We start from the raw sequence: 15,875 nt of genomic DNA, 5'->3' as shown, positions 1-15,875 counted from the left end.
TCAAACTATGTTGAATTTTCAACACTTACAGTACCAGTGAAAAGTTTGTACACACCTACTCATTCAAGGGTTTTTCTTTCATTGTAGAATAATAGTGAAGACATCAAAACTATGAAATAACCAAAAAAGTGTTAGCCACCCTTTTCTCCGATGACAGCTTTGCACACTCTTGGCATTTACTCAACCAGCTTCATGAGGTAGTAACCTGGAATGCATTTCAATTAACAGGTGTGCCTTGTTAAAAGTACATTTGTGGATTGTCTTTCCTTCTTAATGCGTTTGAGCCAATCAGTTGTGTTATACAGAAGATAGCCCTATTTGGTAAAAGACCAAGTCCATATTATGTCAAGAACAGCTCAAATTATTAAGACATGAAGGTCAGTCAATCTGGTAAATTTCAAGAACTTTGAAAGTTTCTTCAAGTGCTGTCGCAAAAAACATCAAGTGCGATGATGAAACTGGCTCTCATGAGGACCGCCACAGGAAAGGAAGACCCATGGAGGATAAGTTCATTAGGTACCATCCTCTGAAATTCAGCCCAAATAAATGCTTCACAGAGGTCAATGGAGAGTGATGGAGTACTGCATCAGATGACCTGGCCTCCAAAATCACCCAACCTCAATCCAATTGAGATGGTTTGGGATGAGTTGGATGGCAGAGTGAAGGAAAAGCAGCTAACAAGTGCTCAGCATATGTGGGAACTCCTTCAAGACTGTTGTAAAAATATTCCAGGTGAAACTGTTTGGGATAGTGCCAAGAGTGTGCAAAGCTGTCATCAAGGTAAAGGGTGGAATCTAAAATCTATTTTAGTTTGTTTAAAACTTTTTTGGTTACTACATGTTTCCATATGTGTTAATTCATAGTTTTGATGTCGTCACTATTATTCTACAATGTAGAAAACAGTCAAAATGAAGAAAAAGCCTTGAATGAGTAGGTGTGTCCAATCTTTTGACAGGTACTGTAAGTTCAACTGAAACAACTCCATGTGATATGGCCTGTAGCTCATGACAATGTATAGAGTTGGAGAATCCCAAAAAGGTCTACGGTATTATCTATAGTGTATCTGTTGCATGTTCATACACTACAATTAATGACTTATGTTCATTATCATAAACTTAATGTTTTGTTTATCATACCTTGTCTATGATACATGCCATACAGTATAAATGTTTTCCATGTACATTGTATTTACAAATAAAACATTTTACACAGCCTTTAATGATGTATGTACAGTATGACACAAATACTCTTTGTAGAAAAAAGGTTTGAAGTCAGTGTGAATATCAGAGCTGGTTTTCAGTCTGAAAAACGTTGTTAGGTCTCTCAGATTGATTTGGTGTTGGTTCCATAGCAACATTTGGCACTTGGACACTAACACAACTCCTGGTTAATATTGCTGTTGCAACTTAAACAGATACGCTTGTGGTAGGGCACCAGTTATAAATGCTTTATAAGAAGAAATGTTTTAATAAAAAAACAGATATAATGTAAGGTATGACAGCATCTGTTACACTATGTTCCCTCTCCCCCAGTAAGTACCACTAAAGCATGAAGTGATCTTGCAAATGTCTATGGCTATCGTCAACACTACACTGACATTAGTGTTCTAATCTACTCCACATTGGTTGGTTCAGAAAGTTGTTTCATTTAGCACATATTGTAACTCTATAACTGTACACTTATAACTAATCAAACAGAGCTGTATCTCTTTATTTAGTTCTAATTAAGTCTAACTTATGTCTATTTTCTACATGTAGAATCCCAGAAAACTGTAATTAATAGTAATGCCTCCAAACACGTCTGATGTAGCAGTGAAAAAGCTAATTGAGCTCAATGTTAACCACTCAAACACAAACGTTAGCTTATCAGTTAGGTCCTTAGATCTCTCTAGAGGTCAATATATAATCTCTATGCATTTTACATCATATCCTTATGTCCATACATAACAGATAAATATATTGGTTTAGCTCTGCAGACTAACAGTGTCTTGTGGCGCATAGATGACTCATGGTTCAAACCCAGTAGTATCGACCTACAGGTCAATAGTGTCACTGCACACGCTAAGAGCATCGATCTGTCGGCACACGTTGACGAACTCTGCTTGTACGGCCAGATCCCGTTCCAGCAACCTGCTTTCACTCAGGTCCTCTCTGCCCGCCAGCCGCCCCTCCCCCTGACTGTCCTGCGAGGAGGAGCTGAGGGTGCGGTAGCGTCTGTGGTGGGAGAGGTTGGGGAGCGTCCTGGGCAGACTGCTCTGGGAGGGGAGCTGCCCTCTCGTGGAGTGGGGATGCGAATGCGCCCCTCCTGCCCCCGGGCTGGAGAACAGACCCTGGGAAGACCCACTCAGGGATTCCTGGCACATGCAGCTGGAGTTACTACCTCTCCACCAGCGCTCAGGGGGAGAGATGGGATCACCGTGGCCTGGGAGGAAGCACCCTGGCTGGGGAGGCCGTGTAGGAGACATATCAACATCTCTACAGGAAGAGCTCCGGTAGAGGGAGCTGTTGGCTGAGCTGTGTCCAGGTTGTGAGGCACTCTGGCTGAGGTGGGAGCCAGGGGAGTTCAAGGAGAGGCTGGAGGATGCGTGGAGTAGCCTGGGATGACTGAAGAGACTGTGGGGGAACAAGGTTTCGCTGTACAGGGCCTGGTCTATGCTCCGGGACAGGTCGATTGGAGAGGGGGGGCGCAGGTACATTGTGGAGTCAGTGTCCAGAACTAGACTAGCCTGGGAAGAGCCCTGGGATGCAACCCCAGCTTGAGGCATCCATGGTGGGCTGGGAGGGTCAGGGAGGTGGGGGTGTCTTGAGGTTCTGGTCTGGCCAGGGTGGGTGTTAAGGTTAGGATGTAGGTTCAGTCCGTTTGAGGGGGGGTCCATTAGTGTATAAAGGGGGAACGCTTTGGACTGGCGCTTACTGATGACATCACACACCACCAGCTTCTCTTCCTGCCCCAGGGACCAGGGGTAGGGAGGGGGGAGGGCTGGGGAGAGGGGAATGGGGTGGCTAGGCCCTCCAGAGGGTGAGGCACAGGGCAGCTGCACCCAGGACCCCGGACGGGGGTTGCAGTTGGGTTTAGTCCAGGGGCAGGAGTTGGAGCAACAGAAGAGGAGGGGATGAGTGCCGATGATTGACAAGGACAGACACACCCCCACCTCACAGAGCCTGCAGCCCAGCTGGTAGCCCCACCAAGGCCAGGGCTGAAACCCTGCCCCAGCACTCACCCCTCCAAACCCCATTGCATGTAACATCCCATACAGCTGGAGCCCCCCACAGCTTAACAGGCACAGAGACCCTCCTACCCCAGCCCCTGCCGCCCTGCTCCACTCCCCAGCCTCAGCGAATGGGCAGCGGGACGGCCGCCCCACCAACACCGGGGAACCTGTTACCTCTCCTTCACCATCACTCAGCCGTTGGACATGCTTGGTGTCTTGTCGTACAAAGCAGTAGAAGAGGAGGAAGGAGCAGGGGAGGAGGAGGCAGAGGAGGATGAACACTCCCTGGGGGAGTAGGAGGAGGACAGGGAGGCTGGGGAAGACATGGAAGAGAGTTATGGAGCCCAGGGAGGCCCCAAAGTGCAACAGGGAAAGGGAGAACAAGAGACAAGGCCGTGGTAGAGCTGAGAGAGGGAGGGAGAGAGAGAGGGAGAAAGGGAGGGAGAGGTGCATGCGAGAGCGGAGGGAGATGAGGAGGAAAGAGAGGGAGAAGGCAGAGGTGAGGCAGGGTAAGGGTAGCTCAGAAAGTAGGAGAGAGCCCAGAGCAGACAGGCGGTCCTGGTGACTATAAGCATCATACAGCAGAGTGAATGCTCTAGTGCCTCCAGTGGCCAGGAGGAACAGATGCAGCAGGGTGAAATAGGGGCTTCCAGGGGGGCAGCGCAGGGGCAGGCCTAACAGGCAGAGTACAGATATCAGACCTAATGCAGCGAACACAGATCCTAGACCGTAGATGTGGACCTCCCAGGCAAAGCCCCAGGTGGCCATAGCTGAGTTCCAATCAGAATACAGAGGCACGAAGAGAGGAGGGGTTAGAGACAGAATGGGGCGCTGGGATTTATTTGAGATGATGTCATCAGGGTAAACAGGGCTCCAGGATTGATTTGTGTTGCAGGGTGTGGCCTTGGTCTCCAGGCTGCAGTCGAGGATAGGTGTCTCATTGGTGGCTGCCTTAGGCCACACCTTCTCTGGAGACACACCTGTAAAACAGAAACAAAGATGGTTGAAACTGATGCCCAAATCAACTCCTTGCCCCTATCCTCAGATCTGAGGGCTTTCATAGGGTGAAACATCAGCGAGTGCAAAAGTACATGCTCGTAACTGGGAATCTCTAACTGGGTCAGAGAGAGAGAGCAAGGGAGGGAAAGTGAGACTGTGCGGGCAGATTAGGTAGTATTGACCCCATTGCTGTTCTCATTTGTGAACTATTTATAGATTGCAGAAACTGGCACACTCACTAACATTACATAATTTATAACATACTATTGTAGATGCACATACCCATACCCTTTCCTGTCTGTCCCCTATGAATACATACCATCTGAATAATGTAGATGCTTCTATTCCCTATGAACTGCCTCTTCATAGAGAAATACAGTAAATACAGTACAGCTCTTTTTTTTAAACCTTTATTTAACTAGGCAAGTCAGCTAAGAACAAATTCTTATTTTCAATAACAGAAAGACCTTGTCAGCTCGGGGGTTTGAACTTGCAACCTTCCGGTTACTAGTCGAGCGCTCTAACCACTAGGCTACCCTGCCGCTCTGCGACAAGACCTCTGGTCCCTCCTCTTCACATGCATGTGTGTGCAACCGATGTGAAATGGCTAGCAAGTTAGTTGGCTAATAGCGTTTCAATCGGTGACGTCACTCTCTCTGAGACCTTGAAGTAGTTGTTCCCCTTGCTCTGCAAGGGCTGCAGCTTTTGTGTCGCGATGGGTAGCAATGCTTCAAGGGTGACTGTTGTATGTGTGCAGAGGGTCTCTGGTTCGAGCCCAGAGAGGGACGGAAGGTGAAACTGTTACATTGATGCTGCTCACCCGGATCACTGGTTGCTGCGGGAAAGGAGGAGGTCAAAAGGGGGTTGAGTGTAACTGATGTGAAATGGCTAGCTTAGTTAGCGGTGGTGGGAGCTAATAGCGTTTCAATCGGTGACGTCACTCGCTCTGAGACCTTGAAGGAGTTGTTCCCCTTGCTCTGCAAGGGCCGTGGCTTTTGTGGCATGATGGGTAATGATGTTGTCTGTGTGTGCAGAGCACTGTACAATACAACAGAAATATACACACTATACCCAACATACAGTTGAAGTTGTAAGTATACATACACTTAAATACATTCATTAAAACTTGTTTTTTTAACCATTCCACAAATTTCTTGTTAACAAACTATAGTTTTGGTTAGGTCGGTTAGGACATCTACTTTGTGCATGACACAAGGAATTTTTCCAACAATTGCTTACAGATTATTTCACTTAAAATTCACTGTATCACAATTCCAGTGGGATAGAAGATTACATACACGAAGTTGACTGGGCCTTTAAACAGCTGTCATGACTTTAGAATCTTCTGATAGGCTAGCTAATTAACTAAATTTGAGTCCATTGGAGGTATACCTGTGGATGTATTTCAAAGCCTGCCTTCAAACTCAGTGCCTCTTTGCTTGACATCATGGGACAATCAAAAGAAATAAGGCAAGACCTAAAAAAAAAAATTGTACACCTCCACATTGACCTCCACAAGTCTGGTTCATCCTTGGGAGCAATTTCCAAACACCTGAAGGTATCATGTTCATCTGTACAAACAATAGTACGCAAGTATAAACACCAGGGGACCACGCAGCCATTATATCGCTCAGGAAAGAGCCGCGTTCTGTCTCCTAGAGATTAACGTACGTTAGTGCGAAAAGTGAGACTCAATCCCAAAACAACAGCAAAGGACCTTGTGAAGATGCTGGAGGAAACCGGTACAAAGTATCTATATCCACAGTAAAACGAGTCCTATAGCGACATAACCTGAAAGGCCGCTCAGCAAGTAAGAAACTCCAAAACCACCATAAAAAAAGCCAGAATACGAGTTGCAACTGCACATGAGGACAAAGATCGTACTTTCTGGAGAAATGTCCTCTGGTCTGATGAAACAAAAATAGAACTGTTTGGCCATAATGACCATCGTTATGTTTGGAGGAAAAAAGGGGATGCTTGCAAGCCGAAGAACACCATCCCAACTGTGAAGCACAGGGGTGGCAGCATCACGTTGTGGGGGTGCTTTGCTGCAGGAGGGACTGGTGCACTTCACAAAATAGATGTTATGAGGATGGAAAATTATGTGGATATATTGAAGCAACATCTCAAGACATCAGTCAGGAAGTTAAAGCTTGGTCGCAAATGGGTCTTCCAAATGTACAATGACCCCAAGTATTCTTCCAAAGACGTGGCAAAATGGCTTAAGGACAACAAAGTCAAGGTATTGGAGTGGCCATCACAAAGCCCTGACCTCAATCCTATAGAACATTTGTGGGCAGAACTGAAAAAGCGTGTGCGAGCAAGGCGACCAACAAACCTGACTCAGTTTCACCAGCTCTGTCAGGAGGAATGGGCCAAAATTCACCCAACTTATTGTGGGAAGCTTGTGGAAGGCTACCCGAAATGTTTGACCCAAGTTAAACAATTTAAAGGCAATGCTATGAAATACTAATTGAGTGTATGTAAACTTCTGACCCACTGGGAATGTGATTTAAGAAATAAAAGTAAAAATAAATAATTCTCTCTACTATTATTCTGACATTTCACATTCTTAAAATAAAGTGGTGATCCTAACTTACCTAAGACAGGGAATTTGTAATTGTAACGGTTTTCTTGAAGTGAAGGAGAGGCGGACCAAAACGCAGCGTGGTGGTTATTCATGGTTCTTTAAAATAGACACTATACATGAATAACCTAACAAAACAATAAATGTGACAAAACCAAAACAGCCCTATCTGGTGCAAACACAGAGACAGGAACAATCACCCACCAACACACAGTGAAACCCAGGCTACCTAAGTATGATTCTCAATCAGAGACAACTAATGACACCTGCCTCTGATTGAGAACCATACTAGGCCGAAACATAGAAATACCCAAATCATAGAAAAACAAACATAGACTGCCCACCCCAACTCACGCCCTGACCATACTAAATAATGACAAAACAAAGGAAATAAAGGTCAGAACGTGACAGTAATAGGATTAAATGTCAGGAATTGTGAAAAACTGAGTTTAAATGTATTTGGCTAAGTGTATGTAAACTTCCGACTTCAAATGTATATACATACGCACACACACACACACACACACACACACACACACACACACACACACACACACACATATATATATATATATATATATATATATATATATATATATATATATATATATATATATCTCAAACTAGACACTCTAATGTACTTGTCCTCTTGCTCAGTTGTGCACTGGGCCTCCAACTCCTCTTTCTATTCTGGTTAGAGCCAGTTTGCGCTGTTTTGTGAATGGAGTAGTACACAGCGTTTTATGAGATCAGATACTTAACTAGTCTAAAGAAGGACAGTTGTATTGCTTCTTTAATCAGAACAACAGTTTTTAGCTGTGCTATCATAATTGCAAAAGGGTTTTCTACCAGTCCTCAACTGGCAGCTTCAATAAATAGTACTCGCAAAACACCAGTCTCAACGTCAACAGGGAAGAGGCGACTCTGGGATGTCCGACAACCACCAGTCCAGCTATGTTTTGCCATTCATCTCATTTACTGTTATTCACATGGAATTAATTCACAGTCTCCCTCAGTTTAGCTGTTAAAGAAGACAGGACAGCAGGGGAGGGAGATATTGTGTCTGTGACAGAGGAGAGAGAGGGAGTGGTAGAGATGAATGGGAGATGAAAGGGGGATTGAGAGGGGAGAAGAGAACGGGGATTGAAGGAGTGGGAGATGAGGAGTCGTGGAGTAAACTGCCCTGTGAATATAAAACAACCGTGTTTTCTGGCAGAATACATATCACACACACACACACACTGTGGCACAGAGAAGACTGAGCAGACGGGTCCCATTCCTTTCCAACACACACTTACTTCTGGCGCCGACAGAGAAGGCCGCCTCGCTTCGCGTTCCTAGGAAACTATGCAGTATTTTGTTTTTTTACGTGTTATTTCTTACATTGGTACCCCAGGTAATCTTAGGTTTTATTACATACAGTCGGGAGGAACTACTGGATATAAGAGCAACGTCAACTCACCATCATTACGACCAGGAATATGACTATCCCGAAGCGGATCCTGTGTTTTGCCCACCACCCAGGACAATGGATCGGATCCCAGCAGGCGAACCAAAACAACGATGCTGTAAAAGGGGCAGACAAAGCGGTCTTCTGGTCAGGCTCCTGGGACGGGCACATCGCACACCGCTCCCGAGCATACTACTCGCCAATTTCCAGTCTTTTGACAACAAGGTTGATGAAATCCAAGCAAGGGTAGCATTCCAGAGAGACATCAGAGACTGTAACGTTCTTTGCTTCACGGAAACATGGCTCACTCGAGAAATGCTATCGGAGTTGGTACAGCCACCTGGTTTCTTCACACATTGAAACAAAAAACAGAAACAAGCATCTTTCTGGTAAGAAGAGGGCCGGGGGGGTCTGCCTTATGATTATTGAGACGTGGTGTGATCATAACAACATACAGGAACTCAAGTCTTTCTGTTCACCTGACTTAGAATTCCTCACAATGAAATGTCGACCAGCATTATCTACCAAGAGAATTCTCTTCGATCATAATCACAGCCGCATATATTCTCCCCCAAGCAGACAAATCGATGGCCCTGAACAAACTTTATTTGACTCTATGTAAACTGTAAACCACATATCCTGAGGCTGCATTCATTGTAGCTGGGGATTTTAACAAGGCTAATCTGAAAACAAGACTCACCTAATTCTATCAGCATATCGATTGTGCTACCAGGACTGGTAAAACCTTGGATCATTGTTATTCTAACTTCCGCGACGAATATAAGGCCATCCCCCGCCCTCCTTTCGGAAAAGCTGACCACGACTCCATTTTGTTGCTTCCAGCCTATAGACAGATACTAAAACATGAAGCTCCCTCGCTCAGGTCTGTTCAAAGCTGGTCCGACCAATCTGATTCCACGCTTCAAGATTGCTTTGATCACGTGGATTGGGATATGTTGCGCATTGCATCAAACAACAACATTGACGAATACGCTGATTCGGTGAGCGAGTTTATTAGCAAGTGCATCTGCGATTCTCGTACCCACAGCAACTATTAAAACATTCCCAAACCAGAAACCATGGATTGATGGCAGCATTCGCGCGAAACTGAAAGTACGAACCACTGCTTTTAACCAGGACAAGAAGACTGGAAACATGACCGAATACAAACAGTGTAGCTGCGGAGGGCAGGGCAATCAAACAAGCTAAGCGTCAGTATAGAGACAAAGTAGAGTCGCAATTCAACGGCTCAGACACAAGAGGTATGTGGCAGGGTCTACAGTCAATCACGGATTACAAAAAGAAAACCAGCCCAATGGCGGACCAGGATGTCTTGCTCCCAGACAGACTAAACAACTTCTTTGCTCGCTTTGAGGACAATACAGTGCCACTGACTCGGCCCGCTACCAAAACCTGCGGACTCTCCTTCACTGCAGCCAACGTGAGTAAAACATTTAAACATGTTAACCCTCGCAAGGCTGCAGGCCCAAACGGCATCCCCAGCCGCGTCCTCAGAGCATGTGTTTATGTTAGGAAAATTATGATTAAATGACTGAACAAATAATTTTAAATGGAACTGTAACTAAGTAAACTTATACTCTGTTTTATTATATCTGATTAAGAATATGAGTTCATAAGAAGGGATTGTGTGACACGGACAAGGAGTAATTAAAGTTAATGAACACCATTCCAACTGGGAAGGAAGGAATGGGTTGTGGATTAAGTAAACAGATAAGGTAGTTAACCTATGGTTGAACCGACGAAACTGAGCTCTGGGGTGTTTTAGATAAGGCTGTGAGTGCATTCCTAGGTTTTCTGTTAATTAGAACTGTCAGCTAAATGGTGATCGATAATGGTGAGGAGTCAAAAGTTAAGTCAGCTGTGTTGTGTGTCCTGTGTATGTGCTAAGGGGTCAGAATGAACTCAAAATTAACTTTTAAAGTTCCTTTTGACCCGGTCTGGAGGAGGAGATTCATTTTAGGAGCAATGAAGTGACGTCATGTTATTGTATATAAACTGTTGCTCGTGGTAATGTGGCAGCGCGCTCCGAGAATAAATTATGTTACCTATATTTGAAAAGTCTGGTCTCCGTCTATTTTATGCAAACTAGAATCTTACAAATTCTCATAAAATAGATTAAGGGAATTCAATTAATGAAAACATATTGGAATAACTAAATTACAGTAACAGTTTACGGACATATTCAATCAATCCTTATCCCAGTCTGCTGTTCCCACATGCTTCAAGATGGCCACCATTGTTCCTGTTCCCAAGAAAGCTAAGGTAACTGAGTTAAACGACTACGTCATCATGAAGTGCTTTGAGAGACTAGTCAAGGACCATATCACCTCCACCCTACCTGACACCCTAGACCCACGCCAATTTGCTTACCGCCCCAATAGGTCAACAGACGACGCAATCGTAACTACACTGCACACGGCCCTAACCCATCTGGACAAGAGGAATACCTACGTATGTGAGAATGCTGTTCATCGACTACAGCTCAGCATTTAACACCAAAGTACCCTCCAATCTCGTCATCAAGCTCAAGACCCTGGGTCTCAACCCCGCCCTGTGCAACTGGGTACTGGACTTCTTGACGGGCCACCCCCAGGTGGTGAGGGTAGGTAACAATATCTCCATCCCGCTGATCCTCAACACTGGGGCCCCACAAGGGTGCGTTCTGAGCCCTCTCCTGTACTCCCTGTTCACCCACGACTGTGTGGCCATGCACGCCTCCAACTCAATCATCAAGTTTGCAGACGACACTACAGTGGTAGGCTTGATTACCAACAACGACGAGACGGCCTACAGGGAGGAGGTGAGGGCAGTCGGAGTGTGGTGTCAGGAAAATAACTTCACACTCAACGTCAACAAAACAAAGGAGATGATTGTGGACTTCAGGAAACAGCAGAGGGAGCATTGAATTGGTCAACCCACACAGACAGCGTGGTGAAGAAGGCACAGCAGCGCCTCTTCAACCTCAGGAGGCTGAAGAAATTTGGCTTGTCACCAAAAGCACTCACAAACTTTTACAGATGCACAATCGAGAGCATCCTGTCGGGCTGTATCACCGCCTGGTACGGTAACTGCTCCGCCCACAACCGTAAGGCTCTCCAGAGGGTAGTGAGGTCTGCACAACGCATCACCGGGGGCAAACTACCTGCCCTCCAGGACACCTACACCACCCGATGTCACAGGAAGGCCATAAAGATCATCAAGGACAACAACCACCCGAGCCACTGCCTGTTCACCCCGCTATCATCCAGAAGTCGAGGTCAGTACAGGTGCATCAAAGCAGGGACCGAGAGACTGAAAAACAGCTTCTATCTCAAGGCCATCAGACTGTTAAACAGCCACCACTAACATTGAGTGGCTGCTGCCAACATACTGACTCAACTCCAGCCACTTTAATAATGGAAAAATGTATGTAATAAATGCATCACTAGCCACTTTAAACAATGCCACTTCATATAATGTTTACATACCCTACATTACCCATCTCATATGTATATACTGGACTCTATACCATCTACTGCATCTGGCCATCTTTATGTAATACATGTATCACTAGCCACTTTAAACAATGCCACTTTTATATGTTCACATACCCTACATTACTCATCTCATGTATATACTGTACGCGATACCATCTACTGCATCTTGCCTATGCCGTTCTGTACCATCACTCATTCATATAACTTTATGTACATATTCTTCATCCCTTTACACTTGTGTGTATAAGGTAGTTGTTGTGAAATTGTTAGGTTAGATTACTCGTTGGTTATTACTGCATTGTCGGAACTAGAAGCACAACCATTTCGCTACACTCGCATAAACATCTGCTAACCATGTGTATGTGACAAATAGATTTGATTTGACTTCAACAGAAAACATACTACCACTAACTACTATGTACTGCTACAGAGGTATGGAAACATAAAATACACATTTCCTGACATCAGAGGTAGGATGTCATGAAGGGAAATATATAAGGGGATACTCGTCACACTTCCACAGTAAATCAGTTAATTCACCACCAGTGTTACACAACATAGAAAAATAGGACAATTATTTCTGATCAATATCCTATTCTTTCTTACTAACATCCTGAGCGTATTGTAAAAGCGGACATAAGACGGGAATGGGGGTTGGATTTGAGAAGTTTGTCTTACCTGTGTCTGTTCCTGAATCTGTGAGGTTTTCTGTGTCGTCCTCCAATTCTGAGAAGTCTCCAGTCTCCATCACGATATCTCCTTCCATCATGTCTCTGTGTGGGGTGGTTGGTTGGTCCAGAGATAGCAACCCTTTGTCTGTGGCCAAGGCTATGGGTTGGTCTTGGTCCGGGTCAGTAGTGGAGCCTAGCTGTGCTGTCACTGGGGTTGGTAAAGTAGGCCTAGTGAGTGGATTAAAGCCTGGGGTCTCTGTATAGTCAGAGCGAAAGAGAAGGATGGGTGTTGGTCTACCAATACTATCTCCATTCTGTGGGAGTGACAGATGTACCAGAGGAGTCTGTCCATCCAGTGAAGTTGTTAGTGGGGATCCAGCCTTCTCCCTGGTGTTGCTCTCTTTCAGCTCGTTTTCAGGATCTCCATCCTGGATCCTGTCTGGTAGTCCATTCCTAAATAAGGTCCCAGTTGGGGGTTTGATTTCCATCCATGCAGTGACACTGTCTGCCTCTGTGAATCTGAATGTCTCCAGCCCTGTTTGTCTGGGGACAGTCTTAGGTGACTGCTCAGGGCTTTCCAGCAAATCATGGTATTCACCAATAGTTCCTTGAAACTCGTCTGTGTAGTCCTGTTTCTCAGTTTCCTCAGGTTCCAGTATGGGGCCCCTCAGCCCTGGAAACCAACCCAGAGAGTCGGCCATTCTGGCTCCAGCGTTGAGGCCTACCAGAGCCCAGGATGCCCCTAAAGGGCTGTGTGAAACCTGTACATCTGTCTGTGTGTCTGTGTGTGGGTGAGGTGGTGCATCTGCCGCCAGGGGGAAGGCATGCAGATGGAGGGGAGGAGTGAGGGACAGGCAGAGGAGGAGCAGGAAGAGGAAGAGAGAGATACACATCACAACAGCCATAATGGAGACCCTATAGTATAATCTTCTCTGTGAAGTCACATGATGCAGGTAAACATCGCTGTCCAATCACATGATTCCCAGCGAACTCCTCTTTCACCTCGACCCCACACACCTTAGTATCAGCTCACCTGCAGAACACACACAACACACACCTCAAAGTCAGAATACAAAAAACTGGAGCCATATCCCTCTTCTCCTCCACTAGAAAACAACATACCCTTCAATGTATACACGCATACCCCGTGAGATTTTTCCATGCCTCTCTCTGCCAATGCTCTCAGGAAGTAGCACAGCAGTCACCATATATATTCCTACACACCCAGCTAGCACATTTGGTTCTTTGGAAGTTGTGGGAACCTACATCTTTGGTTTCCCATTGGTTCTGGGAATGAAGTCATACGTTTCCTGACCGGTAAAACTTAACGTTTTTTAAACATGTTCTGGGAACGTTAATTTTTAGGTTGCCGGGAGGTTCTGAGAACATTTTACTATGGGTTCCTGAAAGTTTTCCTGGGAGGTTTTGTTAATGTTCTGAGAACAGAAATTAGAGGTTATTTAGAGTTTTTTTTGTATAATTTTTCAAAAAGACTGCTAGCTTAGGTTAATAGTTTTTAACTCCAGGTACAGATAGGACACATGGAAATTCATTTGCTTAGGAATTCAATAATAATTTGTGGCACAGCATCAGTGAGGTTTGAACCTAGGATTTTCTATTCTCTAGCCATGGAACTAGTCCACTGCGCCACCAGGATGGAACTAGTATTTTTTTTTACTCATACAAAACTGTTCATTTTGGTCTATTCAAATGGACCCCATTTCAGAGGAAACAAGCACTCATTAAAGTCAGGTGTGGCCAATTAGTGGTCTCGACCAACACACCTGAACACACTTAACAAGACATAGGATAGAGAGAGTTTTGTTGATGCAGAAGACGGAATGTATAGGATTTTCAATATAATAATTAAAAAGTTATTTGAACATTACTAATGTTTTCGTGTCGTTTTTATGGAACATTTTCATAATGTTCTGAGAACATGCCTTTAAATAGAACCACAAGGAAACCTGAAGAACGTTGTTTCTCAACGTTGTTAAAACATTTTTTTGAACATTACTTAAAATAGAACCATGAGGAAATCTGTTGGAAACGTTTTGCTGAAGTATTGAAATTCCAACAGAAGAACGTTGTTTCTTCATATTCTCTGAACTAATTGAGAAAATGCTCAATGTCAAACCAGTAGGAGAACAATCCTAGAACATGACAAAAGATATATATTAAATGTTACCATGTTTGAACTTTTGGAAATGTTCTGTTAAAGTAATGAAACACCAAGAAAATAAAGTTATTTTGTCAAGTTCCTTAAATGTCCTGAGAAATGTTCCAAAGCCAAGCAACTATCCTGCACCATTCCCAGAACATTGTGGGAAGGTTGTATGCAAAATAACCATAGGTCAACCCCGCCTTCACCAAGTGCTAAGAAATATATGCTGTGTGCTAGCTGGGCACACAGCAACACAAACAATTTCAATCTCTTCCTCTTAATCATTGTCTCTCTTCCTTAGCCCTTCACAACTCCCCAAACCCTACCTCAATCTATATCTTCTGGATGCACACGCACGCACGCACGCACACACACACACACACACACATACACACACACACACACACACACACACACACACACACACACACACACACACACACACACACACACACACACACACACACACACACACACACACACACACACACACACAGCCTGTAGTACTCACTGTGTTGCGTCCCTCTGCTCTCCATCAGACAGACAGGAGAGGGAGAGGTCCCAGCTCAGCCAGACAACATCCCTCTCTGTCCCACACCACGCTCCTGCTGCTTCCGTTGCTGCTGTAAAGATCCCTCCGTCTGTCTGTGTGTGTTAGACTGAGTTACAGGTTCACTCTGCTCACTCCTCTTCTCAGTATCACTCACACACTCAGTATGCTCCTTCTTTCTATCCCTCCCTCCCTCGTTCAAGGGTGTGTGTGTCTCTCTCTCTCTATGATGTGTGTCAGGAATGCATGGTTCCCGTGGATACACCTCACTGGGCAAATAATTCATCAGTGCGGTCTGGTCGTATTATGGGATGGGAGCCAGTGGGGGACAAAAAGGGTTGGCGCACACACACATACACTGCAGATAAATATGCCTGTAAGAACGAATCGTTAACAGGAGGGTGGTATTGTGCATAGAACTAACTATCAGATCAATATAGTGTATTGGATGTAATTTGCAGCTGGAGTTGAAACCAACCCTTCTGTCATGATTAACATAAAAGCAATAGTCAGTGTGAGAGTGAAGCCAGTACATCACAAATTATAGAACAAACATCACAAGGAATTTGGAACTTCTTTGTAAGCTAAGAATGCACAACTTGTGATTTTGCATTGTAATGCTGTTAGTTTGGCATCTTCCTTCTGTTATCACACCATCTCTCTCTCTCTCATCTTATATACATACCCACTTCTCGCTCTGTCTTTAATCATCATTATCTCTCTCCTACTCAACATGTTGATGTCAT

The 15,875-nt window shown here is 44.7% G+C and overlaps 1 protein-coding gene across 1 annotated transcript; it reads right to left on the bottom strand.

Moving 5' to 3' along the window:
• Positions 1–1,201: 1,201 nt before the first annotated feature.
• LOC110496192 (proline-rich transmembrane protein 4) lies at positions 1,202–15,760 on the bottom strand. Its single transcript, XM_021571949.3, has 3 exons — positions 15,091–15,760; positions 12,423–13,448; positions 1,202–4,191 (listed from the first exon to the last, which is right to left on the bottom strand). Exons 2-3 carry the CDS (start codon positions 13,318–13,320, stop codon positions 2,033–2,035), a joined length of 3,057 nt encoding a protein of 1,018 aa, XP_021427624.3. The 5' UTR covers positions 13,321–13,448; positions 15,091–15,760; the 3' UTR covers positions 1,202–2,032.
• Between the last annotated feature and the right edge of the window lie 115 nt (positions 15,761–15,875).

This window comes from Oncorhynchus mykiss, chromosome 2, assembly GCF_057628025.1.
Source record: "Oncorhynchus mykiss isolate SJ-2025 chromosome 2, ASM5762802v1, whole genome shotgun sequence".
Lineage (NCBI taxonomy): Eukaryota > Metazoa > Chordata > Actinopteri > Salmoniformes > Salmonidae > Oncorhynchus > Oncorhynchus mykiss.
The sequence above is the reverse complement of the archived record's forward strand: the minus strand, read 5'-3'. Positions and strand labels throughout refer to the sequence as shown.

Bases quoted from the DNA above. Each gene is read 5' to 3' on its own strand.
- LOC110496192 (XM_021571949.3), bottom strand. From the start codon at position 13,320: ATGGCTGTTGTGATGTGTATCTCTCTCTTCCTCTTCCTGCTCCTCCTC. The intron at 4,192-12,422 runs GTAAGACAAACT...TCTGTTTTACAG, and splicing joins AGATTCAGGAACAGACACAG to GTGTGTCTCCAGAGAAGGTG.